The 22,427-nt window shown below is 50.4% G+C and overlaps 1 protein-coding gene across 1 annotated transcript in view; it reads right to left on the bottom strand.

Moving 5' to 3' along the window:
* The window catches only part of ETS1 (ETS proto-oncogene 1, transcription factor), an 85,051-nt gene extending 67,213 nt beyond the window's left edge, over positions 1-17,838 (bottom strand). Inside the window, exons 1-2 of the mRNA XM_009906480.2 lie at positions 17,764-17,838; positions 15,885-16,026 (exon numbers count right to left, since the gene is read on the bottom strand). Coding sequence (XP_009904782.2) covers positions 15,885-16,026; positions 17,764-17,835 — 214 coding nt within the window. The 5' untranslated portion in view covers positions 17,836-17,838. The remainder of the gene's footprint in view (positions 1-15,884; positions 16,027-17,763) is intronic.
* Between the last annotated feature and the right edge of the window lie 4,589 nt (positions 17,839-22,427).

Consider the following 22,427-nt stretch of genomic DNA (forward strand, 5'->3'; position numbering starts at 1 on the left):
CCAGGCTTGAAACAGCTGGACCTGCCACTACACACAGAGCTCCATGCAGCCAAGGGAAAGAGAAAGACTCCGAGGAGGCAGTCAGGGGAAGGACACAGAGGTGGAGGCAGAGCCTGGTTGGATTCTAATGGGAACAAAAGCTTGCTCCTGTTTTCCAAACCCACAAAGCACCTGTGCTGCTCACACCCATCCTGCTGTTGGAGGCTGAATAGGAAAAGCAGAGAATCATGGAATTATTTTGGTTGGAAAAGCCCTTTCAGATGATCAGAAACAATCATTCTCTAACTCTGCCGAGGCTGGTGCTAAACCAGGTCCCTTGGCACCACATCTCTGTGGCTTGAGAACATCTCCAGAGATGGGGATTCAGCCACCCCCTGAGGAACCTGCTCCTGTGTTGGAGAACCTTTCAGGGCACAAATTTCTTCTAATATCCAACCTATACCTCCCCTGGTTCAACCTGAGGCCATCTTCTCTTGTCCTGTCATTTCTTACTTGGGAGAAAGCACTGACCCCCACCTGGCTCCAACTTCCTTTCAGGGAGTTACAGAGATCCAGAAGGTCTCATCTCAGCCTCATTTTCTACAGGCTGATTGAGCCCAGTTCCCTCAGCTCCTCCCCACAAGACCTGTTCTCCAGACACTTGGCTTTGCTGAACCCCATTGATCTCAGCTCATTGGTCCAGCCTAGTCAGGTCTCTCAACACTTCCTCCCAGCTTAGTTTCACCTGCAAACTGGCTGAGGATACCTCAGTCCCTCACTTGAAGGCCTAGAAGGGGGTAACAGAAGAGCCAAGCCCCAAACACAGTTTTGCTGTAACCTAGGGGCAGGTTACACAGCCCTTTGTCTGCTTTCAAACCCCAACAGCCAGGTCTGACTGCTTCAATTCATCACAAACCTCCTGAGAAGAGGGGTAGGAGCCAAGAAAAAGCTGTCTTGTACTAACTGCCTGCCTCCCCTCACCCAAGCTAGTGCCCTTGATCCCCAAGCTATGGGAATGGCTCCACAAACCACTTGATTAATAAGAGCCTGGAGTGTGGAGGGCGGGGGGGGGGGAGGATGGGAAGAGGGGAGGGGGGAGGATGGGAAGAGGGGGGAGGGAATCGTTTATATAACCTCCTCTTCTCTAAACTTCCTAAGTGCTTTAGAAAGTGGCTGCCCTGGAAACCCCAACTGGAAACGAAAAAATATTATCTCTTCCATTTATAAACATCTCGGGCGCTAATGAAGTGAGGAGCAGCAGCAGCAGCAGCGGGGAGCCAGGGGGGAGAGAGGCGCTCGGCAGGCGTGGGAGAGCCCTGCTGAAAGCATTGCGTTTCAGGTGGGGGTGGAGCAAAACCAAAGTCCTCCCACCGCGGTCCAGTGCCACTGGAGCCTGCTGACTGCAGCGAGGAGAGGCTCCCGGGGAGGGATGGGAGAAGATGCCAATGGCATCCTGGCCTGCGTCAGGAATGGTGTGGCCAGCAAGAGGTCATTCTGCCCCTGTGCTCAGCACTGGTTAGGACACACCTTGGGTCCTGTGTCCAGTTCTGGGCCACTCAGTTTAAGAAGGACACTGAGACACCTGAACGTGTCCAGAGAAGGGCAATGAGGCTGGGGAGGGGTCTGGAGCACAGCCCTGTGAGGAGAGGCTGAGGGAGCTGGGGTTGCTTAGCCTGGAGAAGAGGAGGCTCAGGAAAGACCTTCTTGCTCTCTACAGCTACCTGAAGGGAGGTTGTAGCCAGGTGGGGGTTGGTCTCTTTTCCCAGGCAACCAGCACCAGAACAAGAGGACACAGTCTCAAGCTGTGCCAGGGGAGGTTTAGGCTGGAGGTGAGGAGAAAGTTCCTCCCAGAAAGAGGAACTGGCCATTGGAATGTGCTGCCCAGGAACCTGATGGAATCACCATCCCTGGAGGTGTTCAAGAGGGGATTGGATGTGGCACTTGGAGCCATGGTTTAGTAGTCCTGAGGTATTGGGTGACAGGTTGGACTTGATGAGCTCTGAGGTCTTTTCCAACCTTGTTGATTCTATGACTCATGGGGAAGAATTTCTTCCTAATGTCTCATCTCAGTCAAGCTCCATCCAGTTTGAAGCCATCCCCCCTTGCCTTGTCACTCTGCCTTCGCACAAAGCCCCTCTCCAGCTCTCCTGTAGGTAGTAGAAGGCTGCTCTGAGGTCTCCTCAGAGCCTTCTCTTCTCCAGGCTGAGGAACCCAAACTTTCTCAGCCTATCCTCACAGGAGAGGTGCTCCAGTCCCCTGGCCATCTTGGTGGCCTCCTCTGGACCCTCTCTAACAGCTTCTCCATATTCTCTCCACGTTGGCATTTCCCACGGCGCTTTGTTTTTGCACCAAGAGGCAAAACGCTGAGTTTTGGCTGCAAGTGTTTGGATTCCCTTTTGACAAAATATTGATGCTTCCCACAGAACAATCTGTCACTTTTGGCAGCAACAAGAAGAAAAGGGGGGGGGGGGGTGGGGGGGGGGTGGAAGATAAAAAAACACAACAAAAGATGGATTCCATTTAGAGAAGAGAGTGAGCTGACACCCAGCCTGCAGCTCAGCACCAGTGGAAGGCAGAGCAAGCTACTGGGTTGCCTCCTTCTCCTGTCACTTCACAGTATCACTAAGGTTGGAAGAGACCTCAAAGATCATCAAGTCCAACCTGTCACCACAGATCTCATGACTAGACCATGGCACCAAGTGCCACATCCAATCCTCTCTTGAACACCTCCAGGGATGGGGACTCCACCACCTCCCTGGGCAGCACATTCCAATAATGAATGACTCTCTTGGTGAAGAACTTTCTCATCACCTCCAACCTAAACTTCCCCTGGCACAGCTTGAGACTGTGTCCCCTTGTGCTGGTGCTGGTTGCCTGGGAGAAAAGACCAACCCCCTCCTGGCTACAACCTCCCTTCAGGGAGTTGTAGACAGCAATGAGGTCACCCCTGAGCCTCCTCTTCTCCAGGCTAAGCAACCCCAGCTCCCTCAGCCTCTCCTCACAGGGTTGTGCTCAAGGCCTCTCCCCAGCCTTGTTGTCCTTCTCTGGACACATTCAAGTGTCTCAATGTCCTTCTTAAACTGAGGGGCTCAGAACTGGACACAGGACTCAAGGTGTTGCCTAACCAGTGCTGAGTACAGGGGCACAATGACCTCCCTGCTCCTGCTGGCCACACTATTCTATTCTATTCTGCCAGGCCTGGAGTTTCCAGGTTCCTCCATCCGACCCTTCTTGTGGATGGGGACCACACTGGCCAGTTTCCAGTCATCTGGGGCCTCACTTGGATTACTCTGAAGCAAAGAAGCTGCTTCTGCTTTGGTGGAGTTGCTGTTTGCCTGGATAGAAACACAACCAAAGCCTCCCAATGAAGGAAGCCTCTGGTCTCCTGGGGGCTAGGCAGTAAGCAGATGCAAAGAAGAGGAGGAGAAGGTCCTGATCAGCACTGGAGGGCTTTCACAGGGGATGCAGACAGCCCATGGCTGCAGCGTGGCAAAGAGCTGGTGCAGGGCAGGGCTGAGATGCCAGCTTTATTTCCATCACTTCCTTCCATAATTATTCCTGCCTTTGGAGCCTGCAAAACTGGGTTGAAATCTCCCCAGTGTGGGCTCTTCTGTGAGCTGCCTGCAACTGACCAAATTAGAATTTTTCCATGAACAGGCTCCCCTGGGGCATCTCCTCCTCTTTTTTTTTCCTTTCTTTCTTACTTTGGTTTTTTTTTTTTCCCCTTCCCTATTCTACCTCAATGCTGACATCAGCCTGGCCAAGACAAATGCCCTCTGGCCCCACTTGAACTTAGGATGTGGAGAGTGAATCATGCAAAGCAGGGGAAAAAGGCATTTCTGGCTCCTGGAAAAGAGTTGTCGAGGAGTTAGGGACGAGGAGTTAGGGACAAGGATTTTGGGCCTGGTCTTCTCAGAAATCAAGCCTCCACTTTTCTTGGGCAGTGAGCAGTTTCTTCAGCTCCATCCCACAGAATCCCAGCATGGGAGGGGTGGAATGGGACTGAGAGAGTCGTTAGCCATTGGAATGTGCTGCCCAGGGAGGTGGTGGAGTCACCAGCCCTGGAGGTGTTCAAGAAGGGATTGGATGTGGCACTTGGTGCCATGATTTAGTAGTCATGAGATACTGGGGCTCTCCAGACTCTTCACCAGCTTCATTGCCCTTCTCTGGACCTCCTCCAGCATCTCAATCTCCTTCTTGGAGTAAAGGGAAGTAAGCCTGCATGCAAATCCCAGCCTCCATCCCAAGCTTTTCCCACATCTCACCCGAGGCATTTGGAGGCTGCTGCAAGCCTCCCATGGCTCTTCTGCAGAGAACCCTTCATCCCAACATAGACACACAACCTCATGTGCCTTGCTTGCTGCTAGAGAGGCATCCTCCCTTCTCAGGAACCAGCTGCAGAGAGAGAAAGCTCCAATTCCATCTCTTGTGAAGCAGCCAACAATTGACCTGCTGCAGCTCCTCCAAAGCCTATTGATACAAAAGCCCAGAGGGGCAGGTCCGTCCGGTGAACCCCAGCACGTGTTCAGCAGCTTCAGGGGCTCAGCCATGCCAGCAGCTCTGTGTCATTTAAGACATCTCTTTTGTGTGTGTGTGAGAGATGATTTCAAGCACTTGTACACCACCATTCCCCAGGGACTTGCAGCCTCTCACCTGACCTCGGTGAATTAAGCACCGCCATAAAATGTGCAATGAATTAATCATCTGCAACTCCAACGTGAGAAACTGCTGCACAGTGGCTCACAGGCAGCTTTTGGAATGATTTGGATGTCTCACTGCTCCAGTGGAAGGCAAGAGGAGTTTAGATGCCTAAAGACTTTCTGTGCAGTGATATGGCCATGGTCAGCTGGTAGGTCTCATCCAGATCCCAGGATCTCAGGGTGGTAAAGGTTTGAAGGGACCCCTGGGGATCATCTAGTCCAAAGCTCCTGCTAAAACAGAGGCATCTAGAGCAGATTGCCCTGAATTGCTTGGAATCTCTCCAGAGAAGGAGACTCTCTCTGGGCAGCCTGCTCCAGGGCTCCAGCACCCTCCTGGCTACAACCACCCTTCAGGTAGCTGTAGACAGCAATAAGGTCTTCCCTGAGCCTCCTCTTCTCCAGGCTAAGCAACCCCAGCTCCCTCAGCCTCTCCTCGTAGGGCTTGTGCTCAAGGCCCCTCACCAGCCTCATTGTCCTGATCTCTTAAATCTGCCCTTCTCAGTCCTGAGAATGTTTCCTCTGCAAAAAAGACCAAGCAAGGTGAGGAAGAGCCACCAGGATCTAGAGCTCTGGTGAATGAAACCACCCCATGCTCTGGAGATGTTTTGTTGTATGGGTCCTGTCAAGCAGATGACTACTTCAAAGCAGGGATGAAGAGGAGAGATGCTAAGAGAGCATGAACCCTGTACCTTCTCCCAAGAGCTCCAGACAAGGTGAGAGCCTTCATGTGCAGAAAACACACTGCAGTTGAGAAAGCTCAGGCCTGGCTTTGCTCCCAAAAGAAGGAATCCTTTCAATCCATGATTGGCAACAAGGGCAGCTCGAGTTTATTTCTAGTCTAGAAAGAGAGCTGAGAGTTGCAATCCCTTAGAGGGCTTTCAAGGAATATTCATCTCAATCCTGCCCTTATTTAGAGCCTTACATGGCTCTAAGCATGATATTTCTCCTTCCTGCTCGTCACCTCTCCAGCCTGCAGAAAGCTCCTTGAGCTGTGTGGGGCACAGGAGAGTCCAACCCTCCTGGATCTAGATGTCTGTGCTAGAAATCACAACTCAACAAAAAGACAGACCATCCTAGACAAGCTGCCCCCCTCCCCAGTTGTCTGACAGCCTGGTTTCTCAGACTGAAGTGATGCAAATAGCTCAGATAAGGTTCAGATAAAGTATCTGAGCTCTCAAGGGCTTATCTGAGCTGAACACCAGCTCCAGAAATTCTGAAATTTGCCCTGTGGGACTATCTCCACAGAGCCTGATTTCCATCTGAAGCCTCGACCTCCAGAGGCTGCAGGGGCAGCTACTGTTCAAATGCATTCTTGAGATAGCAGGGTGGGACGTGGCAGGTCTGCAGCTCCCCTGTTGTGAGCTATCTGGGGATTTGCCTTCTGGTGGGAATGTCACAAGGGCTGGGCTGATGGCTCAAGGAACCGGTGACAGCACCTTTCACTGCCAGCCCTTACACTGTAACAGATGAGGGGAAACCTTCTCCAGCAGAGTCACTGTCAGAGGAATCACTTTCCCTTGGCTACAAAGTGCTCTGTCTTAGCTTTTCCTTTCAGCCCTGCTCCTTCTCAGCAGCTGCTAGCAGAAGGCTTGTGGGAGAGACCTGCTTTAGGATGCTGGGCAAAGAGCTCCATCACAGACAGTCTCAGCATGGGTATCATGTGAAGATTTGAGGCTTCCAAAGCAGCCTTTGGAGATGGGTGAGGAACTCATCCAGGCTTCTCCAAAAATCACAGCCTGGCAGGAGTCAGCAATCATGGTGAGGAGCTCTGATCAAACAGAGCCAGGGTCACGGAGGGGGACAGCCTCTAATACACATTTACAGTGATAAACATTCATGCTGAGAAATGCTGTGAAACACAGATAGCTGCTGTGGTCTCAAAACGTGTGAGACCTGGTGGTGAGCATCCATTTATAGCAGGCAACTCAGACTGTGAAAGGAGCCAGGGGAAGTCCAAGGCCAGGCACAGAGAGGGGAAATTGAGACCTCTTTGTAAAGTTGCCACTTGTTGGCACCACTGAGAAGAGTCTGGCCCCATCCTCTTGCTCCCTGAGGGCCCTTTACCTCTTGCTAGCTACCCTTACAGGTAGCTCTTCTCCAGGCTCAACAGCCTCAGGGCTCTCAGTCTTTCCCTCTCACAGAGATGCTTCAGGTCCTTCAGCATCCTCATAGCCTGCACTGGACTCTCTTCAATAGCTCCTTGTCTCTCTTTAACTGGGGAGCCCAGAACTGGACCCAGGACTCCAGCTGTGGCCTGACTATGGCAGAGCAGAGGCAGGAGGAGAACCTCAGCCTGCCAATCACACTTTTCTTCATACATCCCAGAAAACCATTGGTTTTCTTTGCCCTGAGGACCAAGTGGCCCTTAGGACGTTGCTGGCTCATGGGCAACTTGCTGTCCACCAGCACTCCCAGGCTCTTCTCTGCAAAGCTGCTTTCTAGCAGGACAACTCCACTACACCTGGAATTATTCTGGAGGAGCATCAAGAGTCAGCCCAACTCCTACAGCCAGATTCCATATGCTGGGTACCCTATGAACGGAGGAGTGGAAGGCAGCAGGGAAGAGTCCTCACCCTGAAGGTTTGCAGCCTTGGATGTGGCACTTGAAGCCATGGTTTAGTTAGTCATGAGGTGCTGGGTGACAGGTTGGACTTGATGATCTCTGAGATCTTTTCCAACCTTATTGATTCTATGATTCTGTGATTCTAACCAAATGATCAGTGAGCTAATCATAGAATCATTTTGTTTGGAAAAGACCTTTCAGATCACTGACTCCAATCGCTCCCTAACTCTACTCAGCACTGGTTAGGCCACACCTTGAGTCCTGTGTCCAGTTCTGGGCCCCTCAGTTTAGGAAAGATGTTGACTTGCTGGAAGGTGTCCAGAGAAGGGCAACAAAGCTGAGGAGGGGTTTGGAGCACAGCCCTGTGAGGAGAGGCTGAGGGAGCTGGGGTTGCTTAGCCTGGAGAAGAGGAGGCTCAGGGGAGACCTTATTGCTGGTCTCTTCTCCCAGGCAAGCAGCACCAGAACAAGAGGACACAGTCTCAAGCTGTGCCAGGGGAGGTTTAGGCTGGGTGTTAGGAAGAAGTTCTTCATAGAGAGAGAGATTGGCCATTGGAATGGGCTGCCCAGGGTGGTGGTGGAGTCACCATCCCTGGAGGTGTTTAGGAAGAGACTGGATGGGGTGCTTGGTGCCATGGTTTAGTTGATTAGATGGTGTTGGGTGATAGGTTGGATTCAATGATCTCAAAGGTCTTTTCCAACCCGGTTAATTCCTATTCCTATTCCTATTCCTATTCCTATTCCTATTCCTATTCCTATTCCTATTCCTATTCCATTCCTATTCCTATTCCTATTCCAGTCTATTCTAATTTCATTGTAATTTCATTCTATTCTATTCTATTCTATTCATTTTTAAATTTCTATTTCTATTCCAATCTACTAAGTCTGGCACTAAACCATGTCCCTCAGCACCACATCTCTGCATTTTTTTTATACACCTAATGCAAATCCAGCAAGGATTAAAAAAAAAAAAAAAAAAAAGGAAAAAAAAGGAAAAAAAAAAGAAGAAAAGAGCATGCTGAAACCAGCCCAAATCTTGCTGATTCAAGCAGAGAAAGATTTCCTCTCTGTAGAGGCAGAGTTCTCAAGCAAGAATAACTAGGAAATTCTATAGGATGGCTCATAAACTATGAAACAAACAAACGGGGGTGGGGGGGAAGGCAAAGAGGCTTCGTTTCCTCCTAGAAGATTCCCAGGGGCTCAGTCCCCGCGGGCCAGCATGCCGCAGGGCTGCTGGGGAGCGCTGGCTCCCCTTCCCCAGCGGCGCTCGGGCCCCGGCGGAACGGCGGGCGGCGGGGAGGCGGCGTGGGCAGCTCGGCGGCTCCGCCGCGCTGGCAGCGGCAGGGTTAACGGCGCCGGGCTCCCTGGCCTGCAATGATTTCTGGTTTATTTCAGCGGGGGAAGTGTGTCCCGGCCTGATTAGCCCAATGGTTTCCTCTTTTCCCATAACCTCCAGACCCCCACGGCCTAAGTGTTTACTTTCTGAAATAAAAAATCTGCTAGTGTTGTTCTTTTTTTCGTTCTTTTTTTTTTTTTGGGGGGGGGGGCATGTGTATTTTGGGAGGATTCGGGAGGGGGAGCGGGGGAGGAAAGTGGAGAAGGGGGAGCTGAATGGGATGGAAGGCTTGCATACACCTCCCTACTCTCTTTCTCTCTCTCTCTCTCCCACCCCTCACCCCCCAGCTCCTTTCCAGCTGCAACCTCTGAGCTGAGACTTCTGGCTTCAATGTGAGAGAGAGAAAAACGTATTAATGAGAGAGTTCAGCCTCTTGCTGCAGCAGCTATAAACACACTGAACATCTGGAGGGAGAGAGAGGTGCTTCACGCTGCCAGCAGCTGAAAGAATCGGGCTGTGTTCAGGGTCCCAGCCCCCTGTGCTCCCCACGTCCCCCTCTGCTTGCCCTGCCATCACCCTGCCATCCAAGGAGAAAAGAGCAGCTGATCTCCATGCCAGCACAGCAAAGCCCACTAAGGTGCTAGTACAAGAAGGGCTGCCCATGTGCAACCCAAACCCTCTGCTGCCCACTATCCCCAGTGGCAAGTGCTCGTGTAGCAAAGGAGGTTGGGAAAGGTCAAACCAAAAGCATCTGTGCTTCGTGTGGCCTCTCTGAAACAAGTGTTTGAGGTCGTAAGACAGCCTCCCCTTCTGGAGAAAGAAACAGGTACATCCATCCCTACCAAGGGAACAGTCCTACTCCAAGATCAACCCAAAACATCTTCTGCAGTCATTCTCAAGGCACCACAGCAGCCCTGTTGCTTAGTCCCTTTCCTCCTCGACTCTACATGGAGCTATTTCTTCCCCATGGCATATTGGAGCTTCTTGTTGCAGCGTGTTCCCTCTTGCTGGGCTCCAACACCCCTGTTACACCTGAGGACCTCAACAAATCCACAAGCATCACCCCAAAACCCAAGCAGCAACCTTCCAGTTTTCATTCAGGGGACCAACACCCTGCTCAGAGGACAATTCCTCCCTTCATGGCAGCTGATCCCTAGCTGACACCAGTCTAGAGCTCAAGTGGGACAAGCGCTCAGTGCTTATTCTCTGGTGATCCAACACACAGGGAGCTCCCCTGGGTTTTGTCTTAGAGAGGCAAGAGAGGGATTTTTCCAGAGTGGGGAGGAAACAAATGGAAAAGTGAAAGCCTGGATTTTTGTCATTCTGCTGTTCCAGTGCAAGTAAAACCTCTCCAAGTGCTGATTTGTAACAGGTTACAGTGGGGAGGAGTAGCAGAGGCAGCATCGCTGCGTATCAGAGCCACCTGGGTGTGATCCACACAAGTCAGACACAGCATCCAGCTCTTGAAGAGCAAACCAGTAGCTGCTCAGCATCCTTCACAAGGCCCTTGCAAAATGACCAGGAGAGTCTCAGACACCAACAGGGAGCTCATGGCTCTTCAATTCATTAGCAAGGCACAGAGGGATCTTTTCTTTCCATCAACAGATAGGAGTTAAGTGCTCTTAATGGAGAAAATCATGTGTGTCCTTCCACAGACCCAGAGCACCCAAGTCTAGCAGGTACATCACTCTTTTAACTGGAGCCAAGGAAACACCCAAAGGCTGCCACAAAGAAAAAAGGGCAAAGAAAATCCCATTCCAACCTATAAATTATGCCAGACCCTGCAACCTGAGAGAATCTGTGCTACCTGGGATGCAAAAGCACAGCAGAAAGGACTCATTCATCCCTTGGTCCAGAGTGAAGAACCAAGGAGGGCTGCAGATCCGCAGGAAGGACCAGCAGCAAGTTGGGAAGAGGCAGGATTTTGTGCACAGATTGGTTGAAAATGAACCAGCAACCATCAGCACCTCAGCTCTCGCTCATCCCTCCCTGTGCTCCCTCGCCCCTTTATTTCTCCCCCTATTCTGTTTCCCTCCAACTTCCTTGCCTGCTCCTCATTTTAAGGAGGGAGAGAACAAACTGGCCTGTCCAGAACTGCCTGAGAAGTCCTGCTAGGTCTGGAGCCACAAGCAGATGTGCATGCCCTGTGAAGACGCCCATTCATCTCTGCAGAGAGCATGCGGGGGAGGCAGCAGCAGCGCAGGGGAGGGGGGAAGTGTTGGAGGAGGCTGAGAAAAGGAAGGAGGCTGCAGTTAAAAATAGGATAAAAGGACATGAAAAAAAAAAAAAAGGCAGATTTTTTTGTTGTTGTTGTTAAAAAAAATAAAACAAACCAAAAGCCAACAAGCTTCGCTCGGAAAATGTGCTGCAGCTGGAGAAGACATCGGCCTGAGCCTGGTCAGCTTTCACCTTCCCCCCTCCCCACTCTCTCCTCCTCCCCAAGCCCCCTTCCTCTGAGCGTGGGCCTGGAAGACAGCCCAGAAACCTCTCACAGAAAGCTTTCCTCTGGAGATCTCCACCAGGGAAAGAGCAGGTCTCATGGAGAAGGAGGGAGCAACGTGGGGAAAAGCAGGGAGGGTTCTCCATGGATGCAGGGGGGACTCCTGACTGCAGTCCAGGCTGAGCTAAGAGCTGGGCTTGAAGGAAAATCACAGCCAGATTTGGCAGGACTGGGGCAAAGGAACAGCATCCTGTGCCTGCCTGCACACTGCAATGTGTTGCTCCAGCTACAAGGGCTTTGCTTTCCTGCAGGGATCCAATGTCCATGAAGCACCAAGGGGTTGGATGCAGGTTTGCTGCGTTAGGGACATGCCACCCCCAAAGCTGATAAACCCCAACTGTTGTGTGGTGAGAGGTGGCACCAAGATAATGTGGCCAGACAGCATCAGCCACAGAGTGGGTAAGGCTGCTCTCTACACCATGCTCTCCCACAGCACTGGCCTGAATCACACTGGGTGTTAGGGATCATCAAGTGCAGCTCCCTTGACAAAGCAGGGTCACCTAGGGCAGGTCACACAGGAACGTGTCCAGGTGTGTTTTGAAAGTCTCCAGAGAAGGAGACTCTACAACCTCTCTGGGCATCCTGCACCAGGGCTCCAGCACCCTCCCAGTGAAGAAGTGTCTCCTCAGGTTGAGGTGGAACCTCCTGTGCTCCAGCTTGTACCTATCACTGGGCACTACCAAAAAGAGCCTGGCACCCTCATCTAGACCCCCACACCTCAGCTACTTATAAACATTAATAAGATCCCCTCTCAGCCTTCACTTCTCAAGACTAAACAGCCCCAGGTCTCTCAGCCTTTCTTCATAAGGATGAGCCTTATGAAGGTGACTCATGAGCTGGAAAAAAGGTGACTTTAATTTGTGAGAGTCAATCAATGCAAGAAGCCTGACCAAATTCAGCAGGGCTGCCTGGGAAGCACGGTCAGACTCACAGCTCCAATTTCCCCTCTGAAAAAAGACTTCCATTTCATTTCTAGCCTTGTAAAATCCCAAAGCCAATCCCATTTGCCTCAGTAAAAGCAGGATTACTCCCTCAAACACTCCTGTTATGTCCAAAAGACAGGGAGGACCTCCAGTCCAAGTGTGCTGATTCAGTTCAGCAGTTGTAGAAACATCTTCATTTCATCCCTCACTTGCCATTGACAACAGTTTTATCTCCCCTATCACTAAAGAAAACAAACTCATTCAGGCTGGAGGAGGTTGTCAGAGTGGCCTTGGCTCAAAAAGCTAGTGTTGTGTCTGTGCTGAAATTATATCACCCCCATCAAATCTTCTCCTCCACTCCAGTTGTGTGCCCATCAACCAAAAAGCTATTACCAGAGGGGTAGTATCAGGATACTTTTACCTTATGAATTAAACATGCGGCACTAAGTGTGGCTTTCAGCATCCTTTCAGCAGCTCTGCTGCTTTGGGCAGACACATGGCACCCTTAATTTTGGGCTGCCAGATGGTTCAGCTAAGGTGCCTTTTCATTCCTGTTCCCACCTGTCCAAGGAGCAGAGAAAAGGATTTGATAAAGAGGCAGCAGCTCCCTTAGAATCGTAGAATCATTCAGGTTGGGAAAGGCCCTAGAGACCATCAGGTCCAACCATCGGCCCTGCACCACCAAGTGCATCACTAAGCACCACATCTAAATCAACTTTAAACACCATCAGGGATGGTGACCCAGCCACCCCCCTGGGCAGCCTGTTCCAACGCCTGACCACTCTTGCAGTGAAAAAAATGCTTCCTAATGTCCAGCCTAAACCTACCCTGGTGCAGCTTGAGGCCTTTCCCTCTTGTTCTGTCACTAATTGCCTGTGAGAAGAGACCAGCACCTACCTCTCTATATGGACACAGAATCACAGAATCACCAAGGTTGGAAGAGACCTCAAAGATCATCAAGTCCAACCTGTCACCACAGACCTCATGACTAAACCATGGCACCAAGTGCCACATCCAATCCCCTCTTGAACACCTCCAGGGACACTGACTCCACCACCTCCCTGGGCAGCACATTCCAGTGCCTAACAACTCTCTCTGGGAAGAACTTTCTCCTCCCCTCCAGCCTAAACTTCCCCTGGCACAGCTTGAGACTGTGTCCTCTTGTTGTCCTTTGGGTCTTTTTATTTCTACCTCTCTGGGGTGAAAACTGGGTCCACCTTTGCATGCTGTGGACCCAGTTTAAGTTGGTTCTTTGGGGAAATAACAATTCCACCACACATGCAGCACAGGTTGTGGCAGCAAGCCACAAGAAGGAGACTTGATGGGGTGCTTGGTGCCATGGTTTAGTTGATTAGATGGTGTTGGATGATGGGTTGGACACAATGATCTTGAAGGTCTCTTCCAATCTGGTTTATTCTATTCTAAATAAAACTGACCCTGTGTCTTTTCCAAGCTTCCAAACACACCACCACTCCTTCTTGTCGTTTATCAACAAGCTAAATCCACACCAGGCTTTCCTTTGGCCATATCACTGAATAATCTTATCAGGCTTCAAGCACAATGTAAATAAACTCACCCCAGCTTCAAAGGCCAAATATCTTCTTTAAAGGCAAGCAGCCCTAAAACTAGTAGAAAAGTTGTGGGTTTCTATTGCAAGGGGATATATTCACACTTGCATTTTCCTTGTTGACTTGCCTCTTTCACCAGCATCAGGCCCATGAAAACCAAAATAGCCTCTAGTACACCAGAAGAATAGATGACAAATGGTTTTAATAGGCACCCGAAACACAAAGGAGAAATGAAAGGCCGTTCCTAGCAGCCTATACAAATGAGAGTTTCCTCCCTTTTAAAATTAGAAACGCTTCTAGACTGAGCAAACAGCAGCAGGAGAAGCAGAAATCAGAGAAAGAGTACCTTGCATTGCCACAGGAAGGACTCAAAAGTGACTCTAAAGTGTCGGGAGAGAATCGAGAGGCCTGTCCTGCCCATCTGAATCTACCAGAGGTTTGATCAAAACCTATTTAAGACAAAGGCAGCTCTATTTCTATCTTCTCTCTTTTTTTTTCCCACTGTCTTTACTGAGGTTTGAACCAGGCTCCAGCCTCTGCAAGGAGAAATTTCACAGACCCAGCATGGGGTAATGAAGATGTGGGTTGCAGATATGTTGGTCCCTGGAGAGAGCACTTTCACAGAAAAGGGGAGAGGGTAGGGGAAAATAGTAATAATAAAAAAACCCAGCAATGCAAAGAAAAAACTTTCCAGGCACAGATTTGCAAACTGTTTGAGCAAATCCAAATGCTACAAGGGCAGATTTCATCAGAGCAGAGCTGACATCATGCTGAGAGAGGTCACCCACAGGAGTTGAGCAAATAGCTGAAATAAGAACGGCTGGGAATATGCAACAGAGCTCTGCTCCGGCCACAGGCGCAGCGCTCTGTGTCCGTCTCCTGCTCACACACAAGTGCTCACCAAAGGGAGCAAAAGAGGGGGGGAAAAAAAAGCTATTCCAAATGCCTGAATATTTGCCAAGGAGAGATTTCAAACTGCACATTTTGACCACAGCAGTTGCTGGTTCTGCTGAACTCTTTAGCTGCAAAACGTCTCTAAACGTCAGGGCTTTTGCCCTCCCAAGGGGCCAATGTGCATAGCTAACGAGCCGGGAACAAGTCACAGAAGACCAGCACATGCCATGCAAAAGCTTACTTGGGATTTAAGTGCTTCATGATAGGCTTATGTGGGACTTAAGTGAAACATAAACTTCATATTGGCCCTTTGCAAAGGTCACATTCGTGCAACTTGAGCTCTTTCACTTAGTTCCTGTGGTTGGTTCGCACCACAGCGTACCTGAGCCCTCTCCTCTGCCGCAGCACAACCAAGCTCTTTGCTGAGGCCTCATCACCCATCCCCACAGGCAGGAGGACCAACTGCCCAGCCACCATCTGTGCTGCCAGTTGGTTATACAAGAAGCAGCCTGAGCTGCAAGCTCAGCTTGAAGACTCACGGGTTGAACAATGTGCGGGGCAAGAATTAGTCACCAGCGATTTTGTAACGACTTTCAAACTCTGAACGTGTTAGGGGAGAGGAGCATCCAGGCCACGCTGGTGAACTGCTTCAGCTGTGCAGCACGTTGCAACCATGCAGCCCTGACAGCTCAGTGTGGCACATCTCCACTTGTGGTTAGCTGGAGACCAGGCCACCACGCTCCCGAGAAACAAGGCAACGAGCTACAGGAGGAAGAGACCCAAGGCTCCACAGGAATTTAATGCCAGAGGAATTAAAGAACTCAGAAATCTGTAGCTTCTTGCCACCCTCCATGGAGGCCATGTCAGCTTTTCAGAGCCACCAGGGAGGACATCATTTCTGTAAATGCTATGGGAAAAGTTGGAAGGGCTGAAAATGGAAGCAGAAGGCTGCCAGGTCCACCTTGCCCGTGGTATCTTCCCATGCCTCTCAAGAGGGCTGCAGTCCCTAAATGCAAGGGAGGTTCATCAAAATCACTGCCCAAAAAGCAAGAGAGGTTCTCCTAGTCAGGCACCCATGCCATGGCAGGGAAGAGGGCAGCTCAGTACCTTGTTGACAGAGGAGAATAACTAAACACAGCAGCCTTAAGGTTTTTAGATATTTTCTGGCCCCATCTCCCCTGAGGGAGACGCTTGGCAGCCAAGCAATGCAGCTACCAACCTGCATGTGCCTTGTGCTTGCATTAAGGGTGAAATACCCCAATAAATTAAGTCAAGACTGGGGCAGAAAGGGAATATGTGAGGGAGAAAACAAGAGGGGCACTCTGGACAGCAAACAAAAGCACAGTGGTCCTTCAAGTCTCTCCTTCTCAGCCAAACACACTGCCTCCTGGCTCACAAACCCAGCCCCAAATGGTGTCCTACCTGTGCTGTAGTGCTCCAGGCCAGTGGGCACTTCTTGTGTGGCTGGCTCATCCCAGACTGGACAGCATGTCCGTGGCTGGCAGCAGGTGGACTGAAAGCCGCAGGTCACCCAGGGGTCCTCGCAGGGACCAGCAGCACCTTGCTTCTGGGAGCAGGAGAGGGAAAAGGGTCAGGCAAGCAGGACCACAAAATGTCTGCCCTGGGTGTGGTGGCAGAACAAACAGACACAAAGCCCAGGGCTGGCAGAGTTTGATCAGACAATACAGAGTCATCCAAACTCACCTGGCTGAGGGCTGCTGTGATGAGGCCGAGAAAAGCCCTTTTAAAATCAAATATGAGGCACAAAATGCAGACCCACAGCAAGGCTATGCTCAGCAGGATGGCAGCAGGGAGGGGGCTCCCCTCAGGGCTGGCTGTGTGAACACATCCTCCATCAGAGGGGGGTTCTTTCAGCCCCTCTAACCAGAACTGATATATTTGGCAGAATGAGGCCAAAGGTCCCATATCCCCCCTGAAAATGTGTGTGTGTGTGTGTAGGAGGCTGTGAGGGGATAGAAGGGCCATGGCCCTGCCCTGGGTCACAGCCCTGGCACCATGGAGGCCACAGGCTGGTTATTTCTGTTCATGTTTTTGCTTCCTAGCAAGTCCTCTCTGCAGCCTGGTGCCTCAGCTCAGAGTTACAGCTTTCATTTGACCTCAGCTAGGCTCTTTTGCACTGGCCAGCACGTCTTGGGTCTGTTAAAATGTGTGATTTCCCTAAAAAAAGGGTCTGATTTCTCTAAGTAAGGGTCAAAGCACTGTCACAGGATCACAGGATGTTAGGGGTTGGAAGTGACCTCAGGAGATGCATAGAGTCCAACTCCCCTGCCAGAGCAGGACCATAGAATCCAGCACAGGTTGCACAGGAATGCATCCAGATGGGGCTTGAAAGTCTCCAGAGAAGGAGACTCCACAACCTTTCTGGGGAGCTTGTTCCAGTGCTGTGTGACCCTCACAGTGAAGAACTTCCTCCTCATGTTGAGATGGAACCTCCTGTGCTGAAGTTTCTATACATTGCCCCTTGTCCTATCACTGGGTACATTGAGCAGAGCCTGTCCTCTCCCTCTTGACATCCAGCCCTCAAGTATTTATAAACATTTATTAAATCCCCTCTCAGTCTTCTCCAGCCTAAAAAGCCCCAGGGCTCTCAGCTTCTCCTCACAGGGCAGTGCTTCAGTCCCTTCATCATCTTCATAGCCCTCCACTGGACTTTCTCCAGCAGGTCTCTGTCCCTCTTGAACTGGCGAGCCCAAAACTGGATGCAGTATTCCAGGTGAGGTCCCACCAGGGCAGAGTAGAAGGGGATACCTCTCAAACCTGACCCATAGCTGCTATGGCAGTTGGTCTGAGCACAGCCAAGACCACATTTTACACATGACCACACATCAGCTTGCACGGCCCGAAAGGAGCTGATTCAGGAGTGAGAGCACCGAAGTTGTCCAAAAATTCCAGAAAACAAATCAAACCTATTTTTTTCCCCCCCAAAGGCTGATCACTTCCAGAGTGCTGATCCCACTGCACTCATCCCCGGCAGGTGAAGGTCACCAGGAGGAGCGGAGGCGCCGGGACAATGGTTTCCCTAACGATCCTCCTCCCAACACAAGCGCAGGAAATCCGACGCAGCAATCCTATTTCCAGCGGGGGGTTTGCGAGCTCCAGAGGTTCAGATAAGCGCTGGGTAAACACTCAGCACTCAGACACTGCTCTGAGCTACGTGAAGCCTTGGAAGTGATTCAGTGGTTGACATCACGGGCTGGCAAAAATCACAGCAAACAAAGAGAAAACCCCCTCCCTCCCCCCTGCTAGGGGCAGGGAAATAACCCCTAAAATCCTTTCTTACCATCAGTCCTGGGCGAGGCAATGGGTAAGGGGCTGTGGTGCCGATGGTTGTGTCCATGTAGTAACTCATCATCTCTGAGGTGCCTGCAGAAACAGAGGGGGACATTGGATGCCCTGCCGCAGAAGGTGTAAATCACAGACTTTTCATAGACTCATGGAATCAGTAAGGTTGGAAAAGACCTCAGAGATCATCAAGTCCAACCTAGCACCCAGCACCTCATGACTAATTAAACCATGGTTTCAAGTGCTACATCCAAGCCCCTTTTGAACACCTCCACAGACGTCAGCTCCACCACCTCCCTGGGCAGCACATTCCAATGGCCAATTATTCTTTCTGGGAAGAACTTTCTCCTCACCTCCAGCCTAAACTTCCCCTGGCACGGCTTGAAACTGTGTCCTCTTGTTCTGGTGCTGCTTGCCTGGGAGAAGAGACCAAACCCCACCTGTCTACAACCTCCTTTCAAGTAGCTGTAGACAGCAATAAGGTCTCCCCTGAGCCTCCTCTTCTCCAGGCTAAGCAACCCCAGCTCCCTCAGCCTCTCCTCACAGGGCTGTGCTCCAGACCCCTCCCCAGCTTTGTTGCCCTTCTCTGGACATGTTCAAGAGTCTCAATGTCCTTCTTAAATTGAGGGGCCCAGAACTGGACACAGAACTCAAGATGTGGCCTAACCAGTGCTGAGCACAGGGGCAGAATGACTTCCCTGCTTCTGCTGGCCACACTATTTCTGATGCAGGACAGGATGCCATTTGCCTTCTTGGCCACCTGGGCACACTGCTGGCTCATGTTCAGCTGCTGTCAACCAGCACCTCCAGGTCCCTTTCTGCCTGCCTGCTCTCCAGCCACTCTGACCCCAGCCTGTAGCACTGCATGGGGTGGTTGTGACCAAAGTGCAGCACCCGGCACTTGGACTTGTAACAATTGATAGCATCAGCTAATCCTGTCCTTTCTCAGAGCTAAAGACCAGACTACCATCTTAATGAGTTGAAGCTGGAAAAGTGAGGAGGAAAAATAGCTGTATTAATAGCAGATACCATGATTAGATGTGTTGCATCAACAACACAAGCACACAGGTCCTCTAGTGTAAACTGCTGAGCGCCCGACAATGGTGAATGAATTATCACCTGGAAGCTGATGGAGCTACTCTGAGGGAAGATGAGATCATGTTTCCTTTGCTGTAGGACTGGTGGGAAACTGCTGCCAATTTTTTTTTCTCCTTCAGAGACAAAAAAAGCACACCAGTTTGTTGAGATCAACACCTTTCCTGTTGAAGTTTTGTCAGAAACAATCTGTTGCACAAAGCACTGCGCTGTTTTCAAGAGACATCCTCTGTTTTCCCACATTAGTTACATTCCTCTTGCTAAAGCTCTCTCTTGCAAGGCTGAGACTCCCATTCCTGAGTAATTGGCAGTGTGCTAAACCACCCTGGCCCACAAGAACACGTCATGGTTTCATGTGTCGTTGCTAGCATGGGATTTACTCCTCTGAGCCAGTCCTTCTACCAGGGCTGTTCATTAAATAGGATTTTTAACCATCCATGAGCCCATCTGGGTAGCTGGGGTGAGAGAGCTGCAACCTGCCTCTGGTTTCAAGCATGTAAATGTTTCTCCTCCACACTCCCAGTGTTTCAGGGAATATGACTTAAAGGTGTTGGAAAGAAAGAGTAAAAGGGGAGTAGCCTGGGCTCAGAAGGGCTCCCTCAGGCAGGGTATGACTTGGATCCAAGGGGAATGGCTGTTATCATTGTGCTGCTACATGGCACAGCCTGTGAGACAGAAGAGCTGCTGCTGCTTTAACCTCTCTGAGGACACAGCAGCTCTGAAGTACCTCCCTTTGGATTTCTGCAGACCTGTGCTACCAGCTGTAACCTCTGCAGATGCAAACACCAGTCTGAGTCATCTTCTGGACAGAGACAGCTCAACCACATTACCTTCAGCCTCCCACTGCACACCCACCAATAGCTCCAGGACACACTGGGACCCTCCAGTCCTTCCCTGCTGATGGGGCTGGGGGGTTGGGGGTGGGTGGGTGGTTCACTGCTGCTGGGGGCCAGCAAGGCTATCCAGGCCAAGGGCAGAGCTTCAGCTGGGCCTCACTCACCACTTCAAGAGACTCCAGAGAACATCTCTTGCCCTGCTCTGTGACTGCTGGCCAAATGTGGAACACCTGCATGTGTATGAAATTATTGTCATCATTTCCTGCTCATTGTTACTAACTTTTGCTCTAACACCCCCATTATTATTATTATTGTTGTTGTTATTATTATTATTGTTAATTATTGTTGTTGTTGTTATTATGTTAAACTTCTCTTTTTAATTCTCAGACCTGGAAACTGCCTACATGGTGAGAGAACAATGAGCTTTGCAACCCCAAAACACATTAGATTACAAGTGAGTGTGGGTGAGGAGCCTTAGCTCAGCATCTGTGCACACCTTCCCAGCCTGCTCTAACTAGGTGTTAAAACACCCTGTACTCAAATCTCACTGCAGCTGGGTCAGCCTGCAGCTGGGGAAAGCCAAGGAGGTGTGTGGAGCTCATTTCTGCAGCTCAGCTAGTGAAGGGTCCATCACACACCCATCCCATGAGGGCATCCTAAACTTAAACTTTGGTAAAACATCCCACCCAACCGTGGGCTGAGCTCCTTCTTTGCTCTGAAGTAAAGTCTGACGCTGCCAAACTGCACCAAAGTGAGGCAGATGCTGCAAAATGAAGACAAAGAAATCTCCAGGCATGATTCACCTCTGCAGTGTGCCCAGGTGGCCAAGAAGGCCAATGGCATCCTGGCCTGCATCAAGAATAGTGTGGCCAGCAGGAGCAGGGAAGTCATTGTGCCCCTGCACTCAGCACTGGTTAGGCCACACTTTGAGTCCTGTGTCCAGTTCTGAGCCCCTCAATTTAAGAAGGACATTGAGACTCCTGAATGTGTCCAGAGAAGGGCAACAAAGCTGGGGAAAGGTCTGAAGCACAGCCCTGTGAGGAGAGGCTGAGGGAGCTGGGGTTGCTTAGCCTGGAGAAGAGGAGGCTCAGGGGAGACCTTCTTGCTGTCTACAGCTACCTGAAGGGAGGTTGTAGCCAGGTGGGGGTTGGTCTCTTCTCCCAGGCAACCAACACCAAAACAAGAGGACACAATCTCAAGCTGTGCCAGGAGAAGTTTAGACTCAAGGTGAGGAGAAAGTTCTTCCCAGAGAGAGTTGTTAGCCATTGGAATGTGCTGCCCAGGGAGGTGGTGGAGTCACCATCACTTGGGGTGTTTAGGAAGAGTCTGGATGAGGCACTTGGTGCCATGGTTTAGTTGATTAGATGGTGTTGGGTGATAGGTTGGACTCGATGATTATCCAACCTGGTCAATTCTAGTCTAGTCTAGTCTAGTCTAGTCTAGTCTAGTCTATTCAAGAGCTGCTTTCATGCCTCACTGAATGTCTTTTGCATCATTCTGAGGATGCTGATGTCAGCTGTACCTTCCAGCAAAGCGGCGCACACTGCTGGGAGCAGCACTTGCTTCAATCACAGGAGAAGCACTAAACCCACCCTGACACCCAGGACAAGGCTTCAGGGAATAAGGAATATCAACAAGATTACCTGAACTGTAAAGCGGCACCAGTAACCCAAACCCTGGACTGGAAAAGGAGAGTTATCATCTCTAGATAGTGTCTCCAAATGGAGTTGCAGCAGAGGCAGTTTGCTTTTTGGTTTCTTTTCTGCTGTGAGCATAAGCTGGGGTCAGAAATGCAGTGCAAACCTCAGCAAGCATTTGCACCCCCAGCCCTCTCTGTTCTTAAAAGCAAGTTAAATCAGCCCCTGGCCAGGTTTTTGTGTGTGTAATAATCACAAAATCATAGACTCATAGAACCATTTTGGCTGGAAGAGACTTTTAGGATCATCCAGTCCCACCATTCTCTAACTCTCCCAAGGCTGATGCTAAACCATGGCCCTCAGCACCACATCTCTGCTTTTTTTAAACAACTCCAGGGATGGGGAGGAGCCTGTTTCAGTCTTTGAGAACCCTTTTTAGTCAAGAAGCTTTCTTCTAATGTTCAACCTAAACCTCCCCCAGCACAACTTGAGGCCATTATAATGGTTAAACACCAGAGAGGTGCTGCTTTTAGGGTGTGAATGGGACTTGGAAGTCAAACCCTGCTTGCAAAGGGCAGGTGAGCAGATCTATGCGCAGAATAACTGCGCTCTGGAGATACAGACACACAAGGCCAGCAACTGGAGGCAAGAAGACAGCAGAAAAGCAGCTCTGGTGGGCTTTGTCCAGGCTAATTTTAACAGAACTTCCACCACTTCCCATAGGAAACTACTTCACAGCCCAAAATGTCTCTCACTGTCAGCAAGTTTCCCTGATGTTTGACTGATATATTTCTTCTCTTTGGCTTCCTCTAATAAGAGCCTAAATAGTTCCTCTCCTCCCCTTGGATGCCATTAGAGAGCTTTAATGACCACTCAGGAGCTTGCAGCCCAACCGAACTCCACGATCCTGCTCCTCTGGGCAGGCAGCTTGGCCAGAATGAAGGAAATCACTGCAGATTTACCCTGAGATAATCAGGATCCATGGCGTGCTGTGAGCTGTTAATAAATAGAAGGGGATCAGAGCCATTTGGTGAAATCCTTAATGACTTAACAGCTTGACTTCAGCCTTATTGTTTGCTCCTATTATGCCTCTC

The sequence above is a fragment of the Dryobates pubescens genome, chromosome 34, assembly GCF_014839835.1.
Source record: "Dryobates pubescens isolate bDryPub1 chromosome 34, bDryPub1.pri, whole genome shotgun sequence".
Classification (NCBI taxonomy): domain Eukaryota; kingdom Metazoa; phylum Chordata; class Aves; order Piciformes; family Picidae; genus Dryobates; species Dryobates pubescens.